The sequence below is a fragment of the Gymnoscopelus microlampas genome (assembly GCF_963454915.1).
Source record: "Gymnoscopelus microlampas genome assembly, chromosome: 5".
Lineage (NCBI taxonomy): Eukaryota > Metazoa > Chordata > Actinopteri > Myctophiformes > Myctophidae > Gymnoscopelus > Gymnoscopelus microlampas.
Window position 1 is genome coordinate 29,251,508 of NC_139942.1, and position 26,862 is coordinate 29,278,369.

The window sequence follows — 26,862 nt, forward strand, 5'->3', positions numbered from 1 at the left end:
TGGCCAGTTGGGCGATGAGAAGGAAGGAATGGAGCAGAAGGTCTTACATTTTTAATGCCATACCGAATTTGCTTTTCGTAATATTATGTTTGATAATATCACAATTGAACATTTCATTAAAAATGTATGTAAACGCGGCACTATGTAACTTTTTTTATGAATAAAATGTAATTTTGTCCAATCTGTATGGTAGAGTATGTTAATATAACTTATACAATTGGGATGGTTGTATTTAGTCTCCCTGCTCTTCTATTGAGACATATAGATCCTGTCAAAAGGCATGTCTCACCTAGACACATGGATCTGACACGAATTTTGACCTGATGGTCAAGTTTCAATTTATCCCCTGAGCAAGCAGGCAGGCTCTATTAGGTAAAAAATATCAGCACTTGCGTAGGAAACCAGATTGAAATCCGGGGTAGAAGAGGAAATTTACATGGTGCAGCTTTAACCTTATTACCCTGGCATCCCTATTTAGGGCAATGTTTCTAATTTTTTTTTTAGCACAAATAGCAGCAAGCTCCAAGCTCATGTGTGATGCAACACGCTGTGAGCTCGTAGATCGGCTATATTCACTATTTGTCATACAACAAAGTATATACTGTAGGTACTGTATACATAACATGCTTTATTTTCTGCTCTGTTGTGCATCCATGTAGGCTACCAACAAAAAGCAGGATATTCTCTTGACAGCAGCAGCACTTGGCGTCTATATGGGAAGTGAATGTTGGCCCGGTTCCCAGAGCAGTCCAGTCAGCAGGGCAGGTTGACTGTCAGATCTCCTACCAGCTCCACACTGGAAGCTGCCTACTCTAGGAAGACACAGGCTGACGGACACAGCAGGGCACAGCAGGGGCTTTACTGTGTCTGGGCCGGGCTGGGTATAGAGGGAGATTACTTTCCAGTTTACAAATTACTCCAAATCTTTTTGGTGTTTCATACCTGCACATGCACCTTATCTTACATAGATAACAGTAACGGTTATAAAACAGGGGGGAAAAAGTTCTGGTCTCAGGTACTTCTATATGAAATATTTCTTGCAGTTATGGCAAGATTCCCCATAATATGGGGGTGGTGTTGACATGCAGCCTCACTGAGCCGTCTACCTATATTCATGTCTATGATTGTAGTCTTCAGGAGAGCCCCCCACTGCTCCCTCCACTGGCCATCAACAACACAACAGTCTTGACTGCTGAGACATTCAAGCTGCTTGGACCTACCATCTCCAAGGACCTTAAGTGGGAAGCCAACATAACTCCACAGTCAAAAAGGTTGAGATGGATGTACTTCCTGCATCAGCTGAAGAAATGGACTGACATCCCAGTTCTAGAGTCCGTCCTCACCATCTCCATCACGGTCTGATTCAGTGCAACCACCGAGTAGGACACTCACATGGTTACCGTGTCATCAGGTCAGCTGAGAAGACCACCAGACTCTCAGGGCCAGGAAACAAGCTGATCTTATAATCTTGGCCACTTTCTCTTTGATGTTCTTTCCTCTGGGAAACAACGACAACAAGAGACACGACCACAATACCCTATACATAATCAGTGTGTACTACACACTGATCGACCCTACCCCTGTGGCCCAGCCCCCCAAAACGCACGTCAGCCAAGTTTAAGGTAGTGAGACAGACAATAAATTATCTTTAGAGAGAGGGAGGGAGGGAATGCTATGCATAGTTATAACTTAGTATCATAGCTTTTTTTGGGGTCTGATCTGCTGTAGACCCTATCTTTATCTGTCTCTTTTCTTCTGGACTGCAGTGCACCACGTCAAACTCCTTGTAAGTGACCATACACTCCCTGGCCAATAAACAGTTTCTGATATAGCCTACAGTCTTTGAGTGGAAAAAAGAAAAACACATCATAAGCATTTGTCCAGTTAAGTAAGAGTATATGATCTTGTCATTCCTGCGATCCTCTTATGAAGATACAACTTTACACCAGTGCAGGGGGGGGGGGGGGACCACATGGGTAAATGGTTTTAATCAATGTGCTACGTCACATCATATGTGTCTGAGGAGAAGATGTCTAAATCTGACCATCATACCTATACGGTCATCAGGTGACGTCTGGCTCATTAATGTAGCTGTCAACCGCCGGATCCAATTACTGCTCTCAATTTGCTCTCAGTCTGATGCATAACCTCTTTCAAACGATAGCACATAGAGGAATGAGAACAGACAGAAGCAGAGGAGAGGAGAGGAGAGGAGAGTTGTGGAGGGGGACACAAGGTAGAAAAGACAAAAGGAAGTGAAAGACCAAAGGTGGTGTGTGGTGATAGGAAGTATTGCCTATATCTTACACATATAATGCCTAATTTATGCTTTGGGTATTTGTGTTGTGTCAAGCACTGAAAATAGCAGATCCACAAGCTCACAACACGTCAATCTGCTATGAGTTGTGAGCTAGTTGTACCTAGGCCTACTTATAGATCGGCTATTTTTGGCATGTGACAGCGTAGTTTGACAAAGTAGCCTATGTAGGGCTTAAATGGGGATGTTTGAATTTCCTACCTGCAGGGTCAGGCAGTGACCAGCTACATCATTAATGTAGCTGTCAAAGAGCTGATCCCAATTACTGGCCCTAATTGGCCGCATCCCAGTTTGTCAAGGTCTTTTAGAGCTGATGCCTCCGTGATTCAACATGCCGTGTGTGTGTGTGTGTGTGTGTGTGTGTGTGTGTGTGTGTGTGTGTGTGTGTGTGTGTGTGTGTGTGTGTGTGTGTGTGTGTGTGTGTGTGTGTGTGTTGTGTGTGTGTGTGTGTGTGTGTGTGTGTGTGTGTGTGTGTGTGTGTGTGTGTGTGTGTGTGTGTGTGTGTGTGTGTGTGTGTGTGTGTGCGCATAATTTGACAGTTGACTTGACACCTTCTAATGAATGAAGTAATTATTGCAATTATCTATGAATAGCAGAAGATTGGACTGCAGAGGAAATTACATCTTTTAAAATGACAGGTAGCCTACCCTACACATCCCTGAGCACAAGATAAGATAAAAAGAAACAGTTCAATTACATTACAAAATTCTTCAACAAGCCCTCAGTGATGATGAAAACTTACAGTATGTCATCGGTGATGACACTATGGTGATGAGAGGGATGGTGGTGGTCATTGTCATGACTAGAAGCTCGCCCCCGCTACGCGGGGGCTCGCGTCTAGCCCGCGGCCACGCCCACGTAGCGCCCGCGGCCACTTGGCAGCGCATATAAGTGGCGTAGCGTCATGAGGGCCAGTGCGGCCGTGGCTCGGTCAGTGAAGACCCTGTAGCGCGGGTGATATGTGGCATAGAGGGGCAGATTGTAAATCTCCAGAGCAGAGGAAACATCCGTGGGCTACCATTGGTGCAGCGATGTGTGCGGTTGCCCTGCGGCCCCTCCTCCTCCACCAATGTGCAGTATTGAGAGCCCTGACGTCACAACATTTGGAGTGATGGGCACTGCACTCTGGTTGGTTAGGGTACACCTAGGGCCCAGGTAGAACCCAGTTAAAGGCTGCATGGGCAAACCCAGTTAGGACCCGCCTTGGTCCCACATAAACGTGGCTAGTTGGGGCCCACCTAAGGGCCAGGTAGAAGCTACTTATAGCCCGCATGGGCATCGCAGTTAAGACCCACCTCGGCCCCACATAGAATTGCCTAGGTGGGACTGAATCCCAGTTGGGACTGAAGTGGATCCCGCTGACATTGCTGACATGGGGTCCATATGGTTTAGGCCACCTTGAAACCATATGGGAACTACGCTGGCATGCTGGCTGGAATGCAAACGCTGCATCATTCCTGTAGTGTGTAGTTTGATGTTGTGTGTGTAACAGACATACCTGCAGTGTGTAGATCAATGTCCATATGAAAGTCAATGCCCAGCAGTGTTGTTTTTTTCTCCAGCAGAGTTTCTAGTGTCTCTATCTCTCTCTGGAAGAGGTTGCACATGAACTCTGCAGCCGCACTGAGGCGCTCCAACACAAACACTCTGACATTAAGCTGCTTCACACAACAAACATCAGCACCACGCTGCTGTTTGTCCAAAAGACACAGTATCTCCTCTCCCAGCCGTACAAACCCCTTTTGACACATTTTACCTCGTTTATCCAGCTCTCACTGACTCTCCCCTAATACAGTGGTTCTCAACCTGTCGGTGGGGACCCCCCACAGGCCAATGTTAAAATGGTAGCAGTTGTTCCTCAACATAGTGTGAATGTGCGTGCGAAGTTGACCGCAATCGGACGCTGCATTCATGATTTGCGGCATTTTGTTCTAAACGGGCCACTCCTGCAAACTTTAGATGAGAATTGTAGCCAATCGGGATGGAATATGAAAAAGTAAACAGATCCGTCTTGATCACATGACTGTAGAGATCATGTGTACCGATTTGCGTGACATTTAGATGAAATGGGAAGGAGTAATGTAAAGAAATATGTTTTACATAAGTGGGCCTCCTGGTGGCGCTATAAAAGGTAGATGTGAAAAAAGCAGGGCAAAGGTTTTTCCTTGACCTCTAGAGAGTGCACATACAAAGTTTTACACAGATTGGTGCAGTTATAGGTGAAAACACAAATCGGGCTGTTATAGCACCACCATGAGGCTGATTAGAAAAATCTGAAGTGACATTTCTTCCTAGGCATAGTGGGAATGTGGGTGCAAAGGTGCACGGAAAGTGCATGCTGTGTTCATAATTTGAGGCATTTCGGTCCAAATGGAGCAGTCCTGCAGACTTTGGAAGCCATTTTTAGCCAATCAGGATGGAATATGAGAAATCTGAAAGAGACGTTTTTTTTAAATGACTATGGAGATGCTGTGTACCGATTTGCGTGATGTTTGGACAAAATATGTAGGAGTACTGTGAAAAAATGTGTTTTGCAAAAAGCGGCCTCCTGGTGGCACTATAACACTGGGCCATGTGAAAGAAATGGGGCAGAGGTTCTGAATTGGCATCCAGGGAGTGTGTGTGCACAGTTTCGCTGCGATCAAGCCAACGATGCGAGAGAGTAGCTATCCACAGACGGACGGACAGGGGGTGAAACATACTCTTGCGCCATGCCTTTCGGCCTGGCGGAGACAATAAATGAACGAAAGTACAGGAAAAGGCCATGTATGCAACAAAAGTAGTCAACAAACTATACTATAAAACATTGGCCACATTGGCAAATAATATAAGAAAGAGGCAAACATGTTGAAAATAGCCGATCTGGCTGAAAAGGTTGATAACCAGTGCCCTAATCGGACCGAAATTACGTGAAATTACTACATTGCCATAATGCAGCCTAAACGTGCGTTGCACGGGGCGGTCCTGCCATTACGTTACTTACTGGAGTTAGTGTGGAGCTACACAGTTCTCCAGGAGCCCACAACATACACCATCTGCAATGGACTGACTGAGCAGCAATAATTAATAACATTCGCCACACGAACGTGCATTGTTGACAAAGTGATTGCAAGGCCGCTGCAGGCATGACAGCGACGTTAGCGTTAGCTACATGCCAGCTATAACAGCTCCCTGTCCGTCGTTGCTGCGACTGACTCTGATGGCTACAGCAAACTCTCTCTGCGATGCCATTGTCTGGAAACTGCTCCTGGCATGACACGACCAATGAGAGTGAGCGCTGTTGTTGTTGCTAAGATACGGTGTATGGCACATAGCGTCTCTGCCCCATAGCTTGTAGATCTCTCACACATGATTGGCGTAGGCTGCGTTGCCAGGTCTGACTGTTTGTATAAGCGATTTTGGGCTTATTTGGGTGCACTTTTGGGCTCGTTTCCATAGACCACGGCAGCGCTTATTTCTTTCCCGTGACCGATGTGGCAAAAAAGGTGCAAAACGAACCATCCGGAAGTAATTTGCGAGATGAAATATATAGCACTTTTTGATTATTAGAGAAGGAGACACATGTGAAGGTGGAAAATGAGAGGTAGGAGATTATATAGTTTTGCATGAGCGATTTTTGTAGCAAGTTGTGAGAGAATTGGGCCACTCCTGTGGGCGGGGGGCTCAATAGAACCATTGGGGTTTGAAAGGAGACGCTCTCTGTTTGAGTGGTGAGATGATGCGGAAGAGAAGGAGGATGATGAAGAAGAAGATGGAAAACGTAGTTTGGTGAAGCTAATCAAGAGACAACAAAGGATAAGAAGAGAAAATAAATATTTATATAGGCTTATAGAATGGTAATAACGAGAATGATAAACATAAACGATCGTGGTGGTGATGATAATGATAATGCAGCTTTTGCTGGACTGGATGTCACATCAATACATTTTACCTTTGTATTATGTATTATATGCATTTTTGATTGAATGCTGTGGTGGACAAAGTTGGCTACTCAACCCCATACTTGAGTCAAAGTATAGATACAAATATTACTCAATTAAAAGTGAAAGTTGCTCAGTCAAATTTGTACTTGAGTTAAATACTGAAGTACATGCTTTTTGAAATAGGCTACTTAAGTATTCAAAAGTAATAATTGTGAAAATAGCAGACCCACAAGCTCACAACACTCACATCGTGATGTAGGCTATTGTGATCTTGTACATGCTATTTTCAATGCCGGTATTTGAAACAGGCGTTACTGTCCACTACTGGAATGTTGTAACTTTCAGTGACCTTGCCACTATATTTCAATGGAAAGAAGACATATAATTCTAAACTGTATATGGTTGCCATGCAAAGCATGTAAAATGTTAAATGTATGCTATGTGTGTATAGCTTTTTGAGAATTAGATGCACATTACAACAGTGGCTCTCAACCTTTTCAGGCTGCGACCCCCCAAAATAATCATATTTGAACTCAGTGGCGTCAGTTCAGCAAAAGCTAAGGTATGGCAAGGTTAGGGTTGCCAACTCCCAGAGATTAAAATAAGGGACAGCTATCCTGGGCGCGCCGAAACAAATTTGGGGGTCAAAACGCATAGAAAACTATGCAGTATAGGCCTACCTATAACACAATACAAACACAATGGTCTTACACCTGCATTAGGCTACTAGGCCTATTCATGTTTTTTCCCCCATTTTTTATTATATATTTTTTGAATGTTTTGGAGCCAAGGTATGGCACCTGCCCTACCTTGCCATACCCAATTGATGCCCCTGTTTGAACTGAGGACCTGCACCCTGACAAACACTTGGAATGTAGGGGTTGAGGCATACATTTAGTTTGACTCAGTTCCACAGATAAATATTGTGAAAATAGCCAATCTACAAGCTCACAACTCTGCGGGGGGCGTTGTTACTTGTGAGCTTGTAGATCGGCTATTTTCACAAATTTGCTTCTTCTTATATTATTTGGCCAATGTTTGGCCAAATTATATCCACCTGTTTCCTAGGCTTTTCACTGTGTTCCACTTCCTGTCTTTTGATCCAATGAAATCCAATGAAACCGGTCAGATGACTAATGATATCCAATGAAATCCGACAGGAAGTGGAAAACACACAGCCAAGAAACAGGTGGATAGTAGTTTGTTGATTACTTTTGATGCAGTAATGGTCTTTTTTTTTTAGATCTCAAAAGTCCTTAAATTGACACTTCACTGTCATCTGGGGACCCCCCCAAAATCATGTGGGGACCCTCCTGGGGGTCCCGACCCATATATTGAGAACCACTCATCTATGCCATGCATATCTACAATCTTCCCATACAAACATCCGGTTTAATTGTACGGGGGTGTGTCATTTCTATAATAAAAAGGTGTCATTACAAAGATCAGTCTGAGGATTTAGAAATTTAGAAGACAATTACTTTCGAGTATTTATTTTAAAACGAACATAGACTATAGAAGAATAAAGGGACATAAATGGACATAATATAAAGGTAAGGTATTGTGAACCCCCCCTGTGTGTTTCCAACATGCTGCGGTCCAAGGCGCGCTCAGCCGATTTTGGCCAATGTTGCCATGTCCGTTATTATAAGCCACTTTGGGCTTGTTTTTCTGTAAAGTTGCTTGTAAATATTGGTTAGTTGCGGGTTGTGTTTTTTTGGGGCTTGTTTTTAAAGTGTAATTATTTGGGCTCGCTTCCATTGTTTAAACCAGTTCTCAAACATTTGCATGTGAAGGACGCCCAAATTAATGTATTTCTCCGCAGACCCCATCTGAAAAAATGTTTAACTTTCAAATAGGCCTATATTCCAAATATTTTCTCTTTTCAAGATATTTTTGAAAACAGTAGATCTACAGGCTCCTGTGAGCTTGTAGATCGGCTATTGTCAAATAGCCAATGCTCTTGCCTCTTAATTGTGGCTTCTTTTGGGTTTGTTTTCCTAGACCTGGCTGCTTATTTCTCTCTCAAAGATCTGGCAACACTGGATTTTGGCGCTAGAGTGTCTGAGTGAACGGACTGAACTCCAGTCATACAGACTCTCAATGTTTATATCCTGCTTTTAGTTATTTTGTATAAACAACACCGCAGCATTACGAACGTTCATGGACAATCATCATGTCTGACGACGAACCCAAAGTCCCCGATGAGCTCTTCAAAGACGTCAAGTATTACATTGTCGGGGACATTGACCAGAAGGTGAGCCTCACCACCACTGTTACTGTGTTAAAGCTTAGCTTAGCTTTATTAGCGCTGATCCCATAGGAAGTCTATGGACCAGAGCAGCTAGCTGCTGGACTTGTGGCTAACCTTGCTAAAGTGTAAGAGACGCCAACTTTGTATGTGTGTGTGTGATCTGGCATCCCTGGCATTGTGTTTGGCTTTTGCAGGAGATCATGACATAAACTATCATAGATGTATTTTATCGATTTTTACATTTTTATATATATATTTTTGTATATAGATATCGTAGATATAAAAATGTCAAAACCGATCAGATACGTCCATGATAGTCTTGATCCAAGGCTAAAGTTTCGCAGTTTGACAGATAGATGTGCTAACTGGTAGCCCCTGATAGCTTGCATGTTATCTTTCTCATTAAAAAGACTATCAAATTATCTTTCTGTCTGTCCTTGTGCTCTGAACAAAATGTGCGTTTGCAGCTTTAACATGCCAGTTTGCAGCGCTGTTTGTGAACCGTTATTATTACACAGAAATAATAACAGTTTTCGTTTGCACCAGCAGTGTCTTGCTTAATTGGGCGCCTGCTTGTGCGCATGCGTCGCTGCTGTTTGACTGAATGGTACCCGCGGACCTGTCGCACATGAGTGTACTTCCTGCCAGATAGTGATCCCAGTAGCTCACACATTTGTTTTCATATTATTGAACTAACAGTGATCTTACAAACCAACCACCTCCAGCTTGTACAACGTTACACTTTGATGTTGCTGATGAAATGTTACAAACACTGTCTGCTGATCACGAGGACACGTGACCTTGTGTTTTCCTCTTGGAGCTGAGATTTCGTTTGTTGTTGTTGCAAGCACTAGACTATCATAGATGTTTTTTTGTTTTTTTTACTGAGTCTGACTTTTACTTTCGTATCTACGATAGTCTTGGCTAGCACCCCCAGTGCGTCCTGCACTTTCACCAGTAAAGCCCGTACAACTCCGTACATGTACACAAAAATATATAAGGTGCTTACCCGGTTGCCCCAAATGTTAACTCGCGCTTCGGAGTTTTTGTGCAATGTATTAGTCCGTATTAGTCAATAGATATGTGTTTTAATCCCGTCTGTGGCCGAACGCCGTTTCCCCCCCTCGTTTACTTCCTGTTTACATTGAGTGTAATACCGGCTATCACCGGATGCGGCCCTTCACCACCACCCATTGAGGAATACAGGGAACTAAAACTTCCGACACAGACGGGATTAAAACACATATCTATTGAAAAAGACGGACTAATACAGTGCACAAAGACTCCGAAGTGCGAGTTAACATTTGGGGCAACCGGGTAAGCACCTTATATATTTGTTTTGTACATGTACGGAGTAGTACGGGCTATACTGGTGAAAGTGCAGGACGCACTGGGGGGTGCTAGCCAAGACTATCGTAGATACGAAAGTAAAAGTCAGACTCGATAAAATACATATATGATAGTCTTGATCCATGGCTATATTTAAACCTGCACTGAAAAAGTATTCTATTCCATCTTATTGATGATCTCCTGCTATCTATTACACAGAATGACCAACTGCTTATATATCCTATATAAGGATGAAGGAGACAAATACATTTTAATTGCCCTATAAAGCCTGCCCCTACTGGCATTTATGTCATTTATGTTTAATATTATTCTTTATTATTATTATTATTATTATTAAAAGGTAATGTAATTAGATCTATGGTCACTCAAGTTTTTGTGTAGCTACATTTCCAGATCTTATTCATCTGAATGACTGTATTAAGGTACATTTGTCTCTATGTGCAGCTGTGCAAGTCTTCCAGTTGACACCTTTTGTGAACTGATTTCTTAGTTCTAGAGGTCATCTGTGGTGTTAGTCGTTCGGTCCATTTAATCGTACTTGATGGCTCCTGTAGGGTCTCAATATAACAGTTTGAAAGTCTAGTTTAAAATCATGGAGGGTTGACTGAGCCTGGTCTGCATAATTTGTACTTATAGAGTCTGGAACACAAAATATTGACAGTGACTGGTACTCATAATCAAAACGATACTGAAGATAATGCAAAAATGATTGTGATTATCTCAAATAATCTGCTAGTCCACTTACAGAATGTTGTGCTGTGTTTGTGGTTAGTCCTATAAGTCTCTTTGTTCTTTTCGGTTGTGAAGGCACAATGAACCAAAGCAAATTGACTCATGTAACCCGTACTTGGCAATCAAAGTAATTCAGATTCTGTTATTGTAGACGTAGTGTAATCTGCTGCAGAATTGTGGTCTAATCCTGTGTTGGTCTTGACAGGTGGTGCAGCTGTTGAAAGCGGGGAAAGGCAAGGAGGTGTCCTACAATGCACTGGCCACACACGTCATCTCTGAGGATGGGGACAACCCGGAGGTCAGCGAGTCCAGAGAGGTCTTTGACCTGCCAGTTGTCAAGGTGAGAGGCCTTAGATTTAGGGATGGATGCAAATGCATTTGTAAAATATTTTGTTCCAAGAACCCCCAGAAGTAAAGATTTGAGTTACAAATGTCCGCAAAAAAAATAAATAGTTTCATGATTTTCAGCTATTTTTGAATAGCCAAAGAAATCTAAAAATGACACAGATGCTGCTTTCCCGATCTTAAAGGGTTAACCGATAGTTGATTCACCTGACCTTATCTATCGACCGATCATCAATCAATTGATACGCTGTGATTTTCCTGAGAGAACCTGAATTTACCAAAGTACCAACTGCTTAGTAGCACCTGAGATGCTGGAACATTCTGTTTGCATTTATCTTGCTCTGGCTGAACAGTAAACCATAACTACTAGACATGGTAGTACAGCACAAAATTAGAGACCAGAGCATATTAACATTGAAACCTTGTCCTCTGTTCTTTTTTCCCCCAGCCATCGTGGGTGCTGTTGTCAGTGCGATGTGGAGACCTGTTACCGTATCCTTTCATCAGTAATTAAAGTTAAACATGCAAAAATGCTAACATGTTTTGTGTCTGAACTAGTGCTTTTTCCCCTAATTCTATTAATCATAACGGATGACAAGAAAAGTCAGATTTGAACTTTGGCTTAATCCGATTAATGAAATCCTTAATTACTTATTCAAAAGAAATAAATGGAACATAATAGATGTATTAATTTCAATTACCCTTTAACCAGTCTGTGTATATTGTACTAATGCCAATAAAGTATACACATTTACCAGAAGACATTTTGGAGAGAGCACTTAACAATGGAATTAAAATATTCCACAATTAATATTTAGTTTGAATGATCTCTTATGCAACAGACATCAGTTGGTGTAGATACTAAAACAGTTGGCAAATGGATGTTCATTTATGTGCTAAAAGTGTTCCACCATCAGGTTTCTCAGTTCCAGATGAGCACACTTGAGGAGGCACACTGTGAAACATATAGCATGTTATCTCTGTGTGGTGGATCTTTTCAGTGTGATGGGACATGGGAGGCTGATGACCAGCCGACACAGACTCAGGGCGCCTCAATCACTGGCCTCTACTCCCTCCTATCCAGCATCAGAGTCTGGAGCTCTGCGTTGCTAGCACCGCTGTCACACCGCGGTGTGTCCATATAAGTGGTGTGCCCTCTTGCCCTCCTAGCTGCCTTGGGTTGGATCCCACAGTGCCATCAGGTCTGGCTGCCGGACACAATGCCCGACCAGCCTCATCCTTCTCTCCCTGACCTTTGTCCGTTGACCTTTTAGTAGGAGGCCCAGTAGAGCTCCATCTTCTCACTAGATGCATGTCTATGTTCTTGTAGCCAAACAGCACCCGAGTAGAAGTGGCTTTACATAGGTTAGGTTTTTAACAAAGGATTAATCAAGGTCTCAATCCCAGCCAGGGTGGATTGAAATTGAAACATAGCCCGTATGAATATCACCACTGTTGGATTCATGCTCATGCTTTATCATATCGCTTCCTCTCCTTAACTGATGAAATTGCAGGGTTACTGGCTTCTCCCCTGAGCCGGGGCAGGTATTCTTTGGGGTGACAGCTTGTCTGCCCAGGGTAAGTGCATGTGTACTTTTGCAAGTTTGTGTGTTATGTGCATTCGGAAATCCCTTCATTTAATGTGTACTTTGTGTTTGCTTTACAAATTCACTTTAAAATGAATCACAGAATGTTCTAGCAAGCAAAATGATTTGTATTGTGTGCGTGTGTGTACCCACATCTATGTGGGTGTGTCTGAAATCCCACCTCTATTTACCAATTTGGGGGGGTTGTTATTGGGTTGTGACTCGCGTTAATAATAATTTGACGACCGGGTGTATTTCCGGTAGGAGACACAAAGAGTATACTTTGAGTCTCCTACCGGATACATTAGCATCTTTCCACCGGTAACCAAATGATTGGCTCAGGAATGCGACAAAAAAAAAATCCATGAATTCAAGGCTTCAAGGGGTGTGTAATTGATAGAAAATTTGTAATTATTTGGGTGAACTACTCCTTTAAGACTGGGAAAGCCTGTACATTATTTTATTTTTTTAAATTGAATTTTTTCTTCTTTAGATTTAGAAGGGGTTTTTAAAATCTGCCTCAGGTCTAAATGGGTTAAACTCTCTGTACTTGGTAAACTAATAATTAGTTTACCAGGATCAGCTCTGTACTTGGCCCACTCTTCTTTTCCATCGACACCAAATCTCAGTCGTGTGTGAGCTTGTAGATCTGCTATTTTAGGTGAATGTTCCCCTCAAGTGGTTAAACATAGTTTGTTCCCACAAGCTAAACCTGTGTGGGTGTGTGCGTGTGTGTGTGTGTGTGTGTGTGTGCAGCTCCCAGAGGACCTCACTGCCCTGTGGGCCTATATAACCTTCTATGGAGGGAACTGTCAACTCAACCTAAACAAGAACGTCACTCATCTAGTGGTGAAGGAACCAAAGGGGGTGAGTTGATGCAGATTGGATATTGTTGGTCTGAATGTTCTTTTGCTTTCTTTGCTACTTCTCTCTTGGACGAAGAGATTTTTAATTTAGTGAAAGATTCAATAAAGTGTATGTTTTTACCCCCTCTAGGCTAAGTTCGAGTGTGCCTTGAAGCACCCTAACATTAGGATCGTCACCCCGGACTGGATAATTGACTCGGTTAAAGGTACATTACAGTTATTTCTATCAAAGAGGGTGTTCCCTCCCAATAGAAATTTAAAAATGTTTTTTTTAGGATACATCTTGACGCCTAAAATGTGCTGGCATTTCATCAAATTTGGGGGCTACTAAAAAGCTCTTGGTACATGAAATGGCGTTCCAGCGAATTATACCTCAGATTTCAGCGCCACTGGGAAATTACGGTTGCAACTATCAGTGATTATTGTATCGATTACTTATTTAAATTAATCAAATAAAGGCTCACAATGCACCGCAATGCGTTGTGAGCATGTAAAATCGATTATATTATTAAAATGGATAATTTTTTATAAATCATTTAATTTGATAAGTTCGATTAACTGTTAATCTTCTACTGGGAAATATCAGGAGGCATTTTGCCCTGTGATCCTGTACAGTTCTAATGCTGCCTTCCACATAGTACAGGCCAATCATAGAGGGATTCAGTCAGCTCCTGAACATGACACTCTTTCCTCTCATTGAAAAAGAAAAATCCAGGAAAGATGATACACTGTATCACCCCCGCCTCACCTACGAGGAGCTTGAGGAAGAAGACGAAAGTGAGGATGAGTACGACCAGCGCTCTGACGGCAGCTACAGCCCGCGGCGCTCCAGCGGGGCCTCGTCCCGCGACGACTCCCCGGCCGCCAGCCCCCACCGACGGCCGGGACCCAAGAAACTCAACTCCATCTCCCCCTCCTCCCGCAAGTCGGACCGCCGCAGCGATCGCATGTTTGATGACTCCGATGACGATTCCTCGGCGGAGAAGGAGGGACGAAACCTCAACTGGACACCGGCCGAGGTCTCGACTCCAACTGCCGCCGCCGCCGCCGCTGCCCCGGCTGCCAACACGGCCAGGAGGCGAGGGCCTCCGGGCGGTCACAAAGAGCCGGCTCCGCCCTCAGCCGCCGGGCTAATCAACCTGTGTGCCACCGTGCCACCTGCGCCAGGCAATGTTGTGCCCGTGCCAGCTGATGGCCGGCCTGCTGTTGCTGCTGCTGCCATTGTACAAACTGCACAGCAAGGTCAGTTTAGCACCATAGTACGATGGAGCAACGGATCCTAACAATATTCTTGTAACCTAATAAGCCATAAACCATATTATGTTTGGCAACAGAGGTTAATCATCCTCACTGTTCCTGTTGTCTTCGGCCTGTAGGTGGCGTATTGGGGCCAGACAGCGTTCCTGGGTGGAGTCCTGCTGCTAGAACGCTGCGGAACATCACAAACAACTCTGACATGCAGCAGACCAACCGGCCTGCCAACGTTGCACATGTAAGAAACCTTTGATTTGTGACCTGTTCTGATAGGGTCAGGTACTACTGTCCATCTATTGATTGTAGATGTTTAAAACTAGAGCTGCTACTTGGCAACTTTTCATAAATTATTTTATTATTTTGCTGGACCATGGGGTCAGCCTAGAATGGTGAATGTGGGTAACTGTTAATATACACCTGTGGTTCTCAAACGGTTTTGGCTCAGGGCACCCCTGTAAATTACGTTTACATCGACGGCACCCCTGAATTACATTTTATATAATATATAATATAATTATTTTATAGCACCTTACATTTATGTCATACTGTATTACGGTATACGTAAATATGTAAATCTTTCCCCCTAAAATACAGCCTGTTACGAGGAAAACTTGAGAGAATATCTGTTTCCATTAGGCATTCCTATCCTAGGGGGGACATTTTGCCAAAAATTGCAGATCTACAAGCTCACAACGTGTCGCAGTTGTAAGCTTGTAGATCTTCTATTTTTGGTGTAGATTGAAAAAGAACGCACCAAGTACAGTGCAAGTAATAAGTATAGAGGGTCTAAGTGGTTAAACTGAAGTGCTATTGATCAATTCCAAATATTATCAAAGTATCCTGCGGCACCCCTGGACTTGTATCACGGCACCCTGGGGTGCTACGTCACCCACTTTGAGAAACCCTGATATACACACGTGTAATAATCACCACACCCAGTAGTAGCACATATTATATCCCATTTACTTGTTGTGCTTTCCAGTCAAACTCACGGAAATGTATGCAGTTCCATTATCCATCAACATATAATATTTTACTGGCTAAGCTTCTAAATGCAATTCAAGTAATGGCCCATCAACTAGACTGGACCAGATGCCAAGCTTCTAGGCAGTGTTTTGGTTTTGGTGTTGCACTGCGTTTCCCCAATTCTGTTTAATAATCAACAACAATAATAAAAATACCTTTATTCAAACATAGTATTGTACCTTTGAGGCAGAGATACAGCTCAATGAAAAAATACATGAATATAGATAAAATGTATAGAAATAAATATATTAAAGGTAGACAAAACTAAGTAAACCTCAACTTATAATAATTTTGTCATGGGTTTATTTCCCAGGTGTCAGTCATTTCTTCTAGTTCATTGACTGTCTTTCTCCTACCCCTCAGATCCTCCAGAGCCTGACAGCCAATCAGACCAAGCCATCTGACCAGCAGACCAATCAGAGCCAGGCTTCCACCCCCAACAGCACCAATCCTCTCCTCTTCAACCAATCAAAGCTGCCCGGCCAGGCCCTCACACCTGAACAGCAGCAACAGTTGCTACTACAACAACAGCAGCAACAACAACAGCAGTCGCATCAAGTTGCCCCACAACAGCACCACCAGCCGTTGCCGCAGCAACAACAGCATCCCCCCATGATGCACCTGCAGCAGCAGCATCAGATGATGCAGTTACATCATCAACAACAACAGCAACAACATCAACAACAGCCACAGGTACAGAAGGATGCGTTTTGCTGACTTTTGAACTTACCTTCTGTTGCTCAGCTGTAGGGCCGCAAATATCGATTTTTTTCTATTTTCTACTTATTACTTTTTCTATTGATCGAATAATCTAGGATTTTATTTTATTTTCAAATGTTTTATTTATCAATGAATCAATTAGCCACTTAAGTGTTCATTTGTACAATAGTGTTGATGTAAAAATAACTAAAATATCAGATCTACAAAGTGTAGCGCTGTGTAATCGATTATTTTATTAAATGATCGATTATTTTTTTATAATTGATTAGTTCGATTGACTGTTGCACTACTTAGCTGGTGCAGAGCCAGGGGTGGTTTTATGCTGAATATGAGACTCCCTCAGAGTCTGCGGTGCGGGCAGACTTGCTTCTCCACCAGATCAGAAACGACTCAACAGCAGGAGCCCTTAAAACAAGGAGTGCGTGCGGTGAACAACGCAAAACTAGATTATATCATCTAATTTTAATCGTATTTACATTTTTCTCTTAGGTTGCACAGCAGGGCTTTCCACAGTTGCCCCAACAACAGCAACAGTTCCTGCAGCAACAACAACAGCAGCAACAGATGCATCAACAACAACAATTTATTACACAACAGCAACAGCAGCAGCAACAGCAGCAGCAGCAACAACAACAACAACAGCAGCAACAGCAACAACAGCAGCAGCAGCAACAACAGCATGCGTTCTCCCAACAGCAGCTACGTCCTCCTCAACAGCTGCTGCGGCCGGGATTGCAGCAGCTGCAACAGCAGCAGGCGCTGCAGCAACAACTCCAACAGTTCCAGCAGCAGCAACGCTTGCAGATGTTACAACAGCAGCAGCAGCAACAACAGCAACAAAACCAACAACAGCAACAGTTAGTACACCAGCAACACCTGCAGCAGCAGCAACAGCAGCAGCAACAACAACATTTCCTTCAGCAGCAGCACATGCAGCAGTTACAGCAGCAGCAAGCACTGCAGCATCAGAATCAACAGGTCCTGCAGCAACAGCAACAACAGTCATTACCGCCGCAAGTCCAGCAACCTCCACAGATAGCTCAGCTCTTTGGCCATGAGCCAGGACAAGATGGTAAGGGGACACATTTTTTATAAAAAAAGACACATTTTTATAACCACATGAACCCTGTTCTGGACAAATCGTAATAGATAAACATTCAGCCAAAATAGAACATTCACCAAAAACACAAGATCACAATGCGTCACAAGATGTTGGGATGTTTTCGGCGAAGAGATGTGGTGTAGGAATTTAAAAAACGAGGGGCCTAAGTAGAGCTGTACCCAAATAAGTGTTATTCGTCGAATCCGATTCGGGATTTTGGTGTGATTTTAATGCGAGTATTCAATTACTTTTAAGGTCTATGAGACATTCTGAAAAATGGTACATTTGCTGATTTTGAGTAAATTGTAACAGAGTCATATGAAAATGTTTATCATTTAAAATCATTAAGTCCATGAACACAACTACATATGACAGCAGACAGCTTATGTTAATTGACGACGATGCATTACGACTGCATGCATGACTTTGTGTACTGGACACTTTTCTACCGGAACCGATGTCTACTGGAAGTAGCTAGTTAATTTAGAATAGGTTAAACTAACTTGATGTCATTGGGTAGATCAAGAGGCAATAAAAAAAAAAAAGACTGCTCCAGTCAAATAATCTCAGTCAACCAAGGGGTCTCTGACTGACTACTCGAATTGTTTTCTAAGGATTCCGGGTTTCATACAAAGGCAAAACGTTAGCTCACAGTTAACAGTGATCTAGCATGACGAAATGCCACTAAATAAAGGACAACATCCATGTGAAGGCTGCGGGACATTTTACAGTTACTCTAAAACTCAGGTGTGGCTCCTTAATGATTTCGGGCTTTATTTGCAGAGTCAAATCACATTTTAACAGTGACTTATTTGTTGTTTATATCATCAACTAATGTTGTTATTCCAAAAATATATCTTGATCAAAGCCCATATTGGCTACCGATTGTAAACCCAGTCTGATTTCACATAGGGCATTTGTGATATGGCCTTAGCCCTAAGGGACTGTCATGTTGTCAAATATGTGTAGGAATCCTAAAGTTTACCTATATTATAACTGCTTTCATCTGTGTGTTTCTCAGTCCCCGAGGATGGTTTCCTGGTTGGTTGTGTTTTCGCTATCGCTGACTACCCTGAGCAGATGGCTGACAAACAGCTGCTAGCACAGTGGAAGAGGGTAAGTCAACTCAGGCATGTGATCAACAGGCAGAAAACATTGTGAAAATCATGTGCTTGGGCTGCATGCTCAAGTCAACATATATTCAGATTGCTCATTTCATGCATAGGGAAAGTCAGTGGAGGAAACTTGACACGCCTTAGTGCAAGGACTGAGATGCTTGCTTTACAGGCATTTATTTTGGTCCAAATATTAGATTTACGCCCAATTCAGTTTGTAAGCGCACTCAAATAGAATAACTCATGTTGTGGCAAATACTTAACCTCCGCAATGGAGGTATAGTTTTTTTATTTTTTGGTTGATATTTTTTGGGGGGGTTTCTGCCTTTATTGATAGTACATAGTAGAGAGAGACATCGAGTGACTCGCAGCATAGGTTGTCTGGCCCGTGATTCGAACCCACGACTCGCTGTCCGCTCCCAGCAATGGAGGCATTGTTAAATGCAACTTGTCTTGTTTTCCCTGCCAGGTCATTCAGGCCTATGGAGGCACAGTGGACCCGTCTTTGAATAGCCGTTGCACACATCTGCTCTGTGAGAGCCAGGTCAGCAGCTTGTACGTCCAGGTAAGAAAACTGACTGATTCATGTTCAAAATATATGCTCCTTACCTCATAATGACTGCCCGACTGTACATTATCCCACTTATTAGACGGTTACTTATAAATTAATTATTGGTCTAAAATTGCTTTATTAGCTTACAACAGCGGTTCTCAAACTTTTTAATTTCAAGGACCCCATACTGTACAAATGGACCCCGACGGGTCCATTTGGTTCATTATTTTTTATTTTTTTATTTACTGTATATATGCATTATACATCAACAAATGAACAATTATAATTGAATAAATACATTAGTCCGACTAACCACTTAAGCACTATTTTATACTTTGTTGTGCAAAAATAGCCATCTACAAGCTCATAACATGTTGTGAGCTTGTAGATGCTATTTTTGAAGATTATGTTATTACACTTTTTTTTTAATAGTCTATTAAATCGCTTAGTTGTATTAACTGCTGTACCCCTAGTACTTTGTACATACACGGCAGCCAATGGTCAATGTTTCCTCTTGTCAGGCTCTGAGAGAAGGGAAGCGTTGTGTGACAGCTCACTGGCTCAACACGGTTCTGAAGAAGAAGAAGATGGTGCCCCCCCACAGAACACTACACCTGCCCTTTGCCTTCCCGCCCGGAGCCAAGCCCTGTTCCCAGCATGTAGGTTCAACACATTTCCCATACTGTATATAACTCCTCAAAAGTTTGGAAATCCCCCAATATGCTTCTGTTGGTATTCGCTCTCGTTTTGAGCGACCAGCCAAGACCCAGAGACCACAACTTTAGAATTCTGAAATTCATCCTCGCATGGTTTTGATACAGGGCTGTGACCACTTGAGTTGGATGTGTATTTGCTGGCTATAAAAGGGTTTATATTATTTTAACATCTGTGTACAGTGGAGTAAAACTGACATGTACCTATTTATTATATATTTTTTAATCCACAAGGAAAATGTATAGTAAAATATAACTGGCAAAATATCATTTTTTGAAATTAAATTCATTGCCGTAATCTTCACGTATTTTTCTTGTGACTGTCTCACTCTCTCTCTCCCAGATCATTTGCGTGACAGGCTTTGTGGACACAGACAGGGATGACTTGAAGCTCATGGCCTACCTCGCTGGAGCCAGATACACTGGTTACCTCTGTCGGAGCAACACCGTGCTCATCTGCAAACAGTAAGAATCAGCATAGATAAGTGTAGGAGATGTACGGTATTATAGGGGTGTAAATTTCGTCCCGCTGCTTAAAATTGAGAAATGGAGCATCACCATTTAATCTCAAAGTGTCTGTGTTGTCATGCTTGCACGGGCGGTCTGGAGTATCACACCGCCCGATACAATATCATTGCAATAAATGGTTTTCATCTTGACGTGTCTGACTGAACTGGACTGGTTGATAATTTCTTTCTTTCGTGTCTCTTGTCTCCTATCAGAGCCAGTGGGATGAAGTATGAGAAGGCCAAAGAGTGGAAGATTCCCTGTGTGAACGCCCAGTGGCTGTGTGACATCATGCTGGGTCACTTTGAGGCTCTGAGACAGATTCAGCACAGCCGCTACTCCAACTACAATCACCCCGAACCGCTGGTCCCTAACCCACAGCTGGTGCTCAATCTACTGGGTATGGACACGCGTGTGTGTGTGTGTGTGTGTGTGTGTGTTTGCATTTGCAAGTGCTTGAGTGTGTGTTTGTGCATAAAACCCCATAGGTTGTTGAGCAGATTCCCTCAGGACTCTAGTACCTTTTCTGTTTTTGCTCAACATTAGATATCTTTGCTGAAAATAGCTGATTGACAAGCTCACGTTGTGAGCTTGTCAATCAGCTATTTTCTGCGAAGGTTTTCCCAGAATATGGATGCTGTGGTTTAAGTGGTTTGTAAGTACATGTATCAGTCGTATAAAACATGCCAACAGCGGTTGACCATATGTCAACATGACCACATTCCTATTACCCATACTACCCAATCTGTTGAGCTCATGATACATGAACAATTCTTTCAAAATTAGTCTTTCAATTTCACTTTAAATTACTTTTAAATGTATTTTCTTAACTCTCTCAGTGCCACGCCCCGAGATATCCCCGAGTACCCTCCCTGCCAGAACGAGAAATCCCAAGTTTTTACTTTTGATTGTGGTCGCGCTATTCTGTTTATTTCTCATGATCACTTTCGCTTCCTGACTCCTTCAGACTCATTGGGTTCCGGTTTCATGACGCAGATTCCGTTTCCGGTTCTCATTTTTTCCCCGCGGTCATTTTCGTCCAGAATAGGGAAAGTCACGGTTTTTCACACGGTAGAAAAAGCGAACGGAGAGGTCTACGTCTATTCTCTTTGGTCTGGGTGACGATCAGTCATCGTAGTCGTGTATAACATCGTATTTTAACCCGATCGGAGATTGTCGAAAACGTCAACATCCGGTTATGACCGGATGTCACGTGAGCCTGTTTGTGAGGGGGCGAGCGAGTCAACGAGGTGATCAATGGCTCGAATTGCTGCTCTCTACTGGTAGAACTGTCGTATGAGTTTAATACTGCATAGACACAAGCTATTTGAAAATTAAATTACAAAATAACAAAACAAAAAAAAACGAAAATTGCTGGCACTGGGGGAGTACTTTATGAAAATACTCTGGCACTGAAAGAGTTAATAACTCTGACACCGACTGAAATTCAGAAATAATCTTAAGTTGTTGTAATTGAGGTGAATTCAACGTAATTATCTTGTGTGTGTGTGTGTGTGTGTGTGTGTGCGACTGTGGTGACTGTGTTCTCTTCCTCTGTGTTCCAGGTGCTTGGCGAGCGCCAGTCAAAGTGTCTCCTGAGGCGTTGACGGTGAGTTGTCCTAGAAACGGACGTCATGGCACAGACTCTGCCACACTTTTGTCCTCTTCTACAGGATTTACCAAGACACACATTCTATGGTTCATTTTAAAATGTTCTCTGTGTGTGTGTGTGTGTGTGTGTGTGTGTGTGTGTGTGTGTTTTCAGAGTCTCCAGTTGCTTCACAAACAGAAATTGACTGACACCACTAACCAGCCTCCCAACAAGAAGGCCAGGTCAGTGTTTGACCTCTGACGCTGTTTTTTTTATCTCTTCACTCTCAAAATCGCAAAAGTGTTTATTTTGGATTTCAAACTTTTGACTGTGTGTGTGCATGTAGGCTTGAAGAGCTCCAGTCAACCAACAAAAAGCTTCCACCAGAGTCCACCCCTCATGTCATCTTCACAGGATTTGAACCCACACAGCTCCAGCAATACATCAAGGTAATGCCCCCCCCCCCCTCACCATCCACAAAAGGACTAAAGTATTTTTCTTATAAATCTGGAGGAATACTTGCATTTCTGTTATTTTCACTATACCATGTAATATTAGTTATGTGTATGCTCTAACTGTGTCTTTATGCTGTAAAGTATTTATCTTATTTTTTTGTGATATTTCCAAACTTGCCTTTTGTATATTGTTCTGTGTGGACCCCAGGAAGAATACCTGTTTCCAGGTCTAACAGCTAATGTTCACTATATTAACTCGTCAAGTACTGAACACCATTGTGTTCTACACAAATAATTGTATAAGTTACTTTATAATAAATAACCATTAAATAAATCCCTTAACTATTACATGTTACTTATTATCTCGGCTGACTGTATATTGTAACTGTAGTTTTATGCAAATAAGTGCAGATCGGATCACTATCTCATACAAGAGCCGTTTTTTTTAATGGCAGGTGTAAATGGGGTGGTAGAGAAGCTCTGATTTCATTCAACCCTTTAAGACCCGAGTCCTGTTCTACAAATGCCATCTAAATCCCATCAGTTTTCTGAAAAACCTGTGTCGCTATATATCGTTGCTGTTGGGCAGAAACCTCTTATCTCCATATTTTAACTTCCTGTGTTTTTTGGTAAATGAATGCCTTACTTTATCATACTACAGTATCACACGAAAACATAAAACGTTCTGTAAGCTCGAAATGTGTAGCTAAAATCTAAAATGACACGGATGTTTTCCCGGTTTTAATGGGTTAACCCATTAAGGCCTGAGGTTCCGATTCTACAAAATGTCTTCTAAATCCTAAGTTTTCTGAAAAACCTATGTTGCTATATATCGTGGTCCTCCAAAATTATATATATTTGGGCCGTGGACCCCCATCTGAAAATGTTTTGTTCCAGGGACTCCCAGAAGCAAAGATTTGAGTAACAAATGTTCCCTTTAAAAATATATATATTCAAATATTGCACAAATGGTCAAGATTTTTCAAAAATAGCAGATCCAGAAGCTCATAGCGCGGCACTTGGTGCCACACTATGAGCTTGTATATCTGCTATTTCTGAATAGCCAAAGTACAAAATAATGGTTTTAAGTGGTTACACAGATGCGTTCCTGGTTTTAATGGGTTAAATATAGCATCATGCAGGTATGAAACTCAATGTGCTTCAAAAGGAATTTAAGCAATATAAATTTGTGACGAAACCTTGACATGACGTTGTGTGCTGATCTCCTCCCTCCCTGTGTTACCCTGTGTCACCCTGTGCTCCCTGTGTCACCCTGTGCTCCTTGCAGAGGTTACATGCTCTGGGCGGGGAGGTGGCAGACAGCGCCAAGAAGAGCAGCCACCTGGTGGCGGCCAAGGTGACCAGGACGGTCAAGTTCCTGACGTCCATGTCTGCAGTCAAACACATCGTCACTCCAGAGTGGCTGGAAGACAGCTGGAGGAGCCAGAAGTTTGTTGGTACGTGTGTGTGTGTGTGTGTGTGTGTGTGTGTGTGTGTATGCAGATATTCCAGTATTTATTTGCTCTTATTCATGGATGGATTAAAGTTCTCATTCGCCACTATTGATTTCAGTCATTTGTATTGATGGATTCCATAGAAGCCAGCAGTACTTCTATGGAAGCATGTTGCGCAGCGAAAATAGCAGATCTTTTACACATAAGTTGTGAAATGGGACATTCTGCATAATGAGTACTTTTACTTTTGGTACTTTAAGTATATTTTGATGCATACATTTTTTGTACTTTTTCCACCTCTGGCAAAATGTCTTTTAATGTGTATGTGTGTGTGTGTGTGTGTGTTATAGATGAACAGAGTTACACACTGAGGGATGCTGAGGCAGAGGTGTTGTTCAGCTTCAGTCTAGAGGAGTCACTCAAGAGGGCCCATAATACACCTCTCTTCAAGGTTAGTTATTTTTTTCTCATTTCACAGCCTGAAAACTTTTTGCGTCTCGTCCTTCCTCTCTCTGTCTTATATGTTTTGAATAGCCAACGCAAAAATCTAAAATGACACAGATGCTCTCCCAGTTTTAATGGGTTAAGACATTTGTTCCGTAAGCACCTTATTTTATGATGTGTAAGGTTTAGTGTTTTATTTTGCTCTTACGTTGCTCTGTTTTAACCTAATTGTTTTATTGTGTGTATTGTACACTACAGCAACTTGTAACTATGCTTTATAAAGTTTACTTACTTATTTTTATTTTGTTATAAAAACAAAAAACAAATGCAATATGGAGAAGCAGGGTTGGTGCCCGACAGCAACAACATTATGTTCTCTCCTTGGCTGTGTGCAGGGGAAGTATTTCTACATCAGCCCAGGGATCTGTCCCAGCCTCAGCACCATCAAGACCATCCTGGAGAGCGCTGGAGGCAAGCTGGTGGCCAAGCAGCCGTCCTACCGCAAGATCATGGAGCACAAACAGAACAAGGTAGGGGTGCAACAGTTAATGCAAATAATTGATTCATAATCCATCTCTATTTTGGGCATGTCGCTTCGTGACACGTTGTGAGGTTGTCGACTGCCTATCTTCTCTATTTTTTTGGCGACAAATGTATTATTATTTATTATTTATTTATGTAATTAGTGATTGTGAGTTCAATTAATGTTGTGGTTTTGTTGTAGAACCTTCCAGAGATTATCCTGATTTCCTGCGAAAATGACCTCCACCTCTGTAGAGAATACTTCCACAAGAACATTGGTAAGACAGACACACACACTCAAGTGAAAAGTTTGGAAAGTTTTTTCTTCTGTTGTGAATAGCAATTCACTCACTATATGTTTTTGTTTCTTTCCAACCCTACGTCTCTGTTTTGTAGATGTGCACAATGCAGAGTTCATCCTAACTGGAGTTCTCACCCAGAAGTTGGACTATGATTCATATCCTTTAAATAAATGAAAACACTCACATGCTTAACACTTAACTCTTTGACTGCCAGATCAATAGTAATAGTGAACCACTGCTGCCAGTAAAAACAGTGATTTTACTTTGAAAAATCACGGAATTTTATCCGTGACCGCCGTCCTCACGGAGATCGGCTCATTATACGCACAGGGTTGTCGTAGTAGAGGGGGGGAAATGGTCCGGTCGTGATCCTCCATTCAAGAGCTATGGCCGTTTCAATGAGGCTTGTTTTGCCGTAAAGCAGGAGGAACCGAGATCTAGCAGAGATATGGCCATTTCACTGCAGGAAATAAACAATCTTTAATTTTTTTAAATAGGATGGGTAACAGCGCCATCTAGTGGAAAACCACTGAAAACAAAAACTCCAAACTTATCTTGGCAGGGAAAGCAGAATTCGACGCATTAACGCGTCCATGGCAGGCAAAAGACTTTATCACTCACACTGTACTTTATGACCCACACACACACACACACACACACACACACACACACACACACACGGGTTATTAGTAGTCCTCTTGAAGACAGGGATTGTTGTATTTGCTTGTAGCACAAAGATAATTTACAGATTACTTGGAGGCCATGAAAATAAATATGACGAATATTTGGAGGGCAACAATAGGGAAACCTAATGACGTGAGACTGATTTCAGCCAGTGTTTGTTCTGACCAAGCAGTTGCTTACCTTGACAATCTCACATTTAAATTTACTTGATGGCGACCCAATGAAGGGACGACGAGAGAAGAGGAACACTGAGGCGTTCTGCTGTCTACTGAGGCTCGGCCCTAGATAAAGCTTTTAAGACTAGAAAGAGAAACAAAATTGTTGCAATGTACAGTATGCTCTGTTTTGACTGTTTTTTGTACCCTGTGGATAGATAAGCTGTAATTTTTGTAGCTTTTTGTAACATGTTTGATGATACATAAATTGATGTTATTTTTGGGAAATGAATGTTTAAATTATGGAATGATTTAACCTGCTTTTTTCTTGTTTATTTTAAAAAAATGAATGTGTAAAGGTTCCAGCAAAATACACTGCTGCTTTTGGAATAAAAATATCTTTGTGAAAATGGCTTTGTATGGCTGCTTTTCTGATACGTTTTAGGAATGCTTTCAGTGAAAGCTCTTAATAATGAATTGCCATATTTGTATTTGAGCGTGAGTTTTACGTCAACTTCCTTTCCTTGTGAAATCTCTGTTCCCATACCAGAGGCATCTGTAATGTACTAGAGGTTCGGGCCGCAACGCGGCCGTCACATCTGGTAGCCTACAATATAGGCTATATACCAATTACAATTACAAAATAACATCCTTTTCATAACTGTCTCGTTATATGGTGTTCCAAAGGTCAAGTGTCCTCCTACTTACACACAGACGCAAGACGCGTAAAAGCTGAACAAATCAAATAAAGCGCTGGTGTCCAGTATGTAAAACCTTAATTCTCTGCTGTGCTCAGGCCAGGGTTATCATCTGTTTGGTTATAAAGTAAGAACATACGCTGATGAAATCCTGTACCCTCCGTCTTTTCCAGTCATTTGGCATACGTGATGCA

The 26,862-nt window shown here is 42.2% G+C and overlaps 1 protein-coding gene across 1 annotated transcript; it reads left to right on the plus strand.

Moving 5' to 3' along the window:
• The first annotated feature begins 8,300 nt into the window (after positions 1-8,300).
• On the plus strand, positions 8,301-26,380 carry paxip1 (PAX interacting (with transcription-activation domain) protein 1). The gene is made up of 24 exons (XM_084057307.1): positions 8,301-8,497; positions 10,782-10,916; positions 11,370-11,413; positions 12,436-12,499; positions 13,264-13,374; positions 13,504-13,579; positions 14,079-14,615; positions 14,750-14,865; positions 16,017-16,346; positions 16,863-17,445; positions 18,497-18,591; positions 19,060-19,155; positions 19,665-19,802; positions 20,200-20,321; positions 20,579-20,763; positions 21,929-21,972; positions 22,129-22,196; positions 22,301-22,403; positions 23,698-23,866; positions 24,214-24,314; positions 24,703-24,837; positions 25,032-25,107; positions 25,226-25,285; positions 26,009-26,380. The coding sequence occupies exons 1-24, from the start codon at positions 8,417-8,419 to the stop codon at positions 26,023-26,025; spliced, it is 3,486 nt and encodes a 1,161-aa protein (XP_083913433.1). The 5' UTR covers positions 8,301-8,416; the 3' UTR covers positions 26,026-26,380.
• The last annotated feature ends 482 nt before the right edge of the window (positions 26,381-26,862 follow it).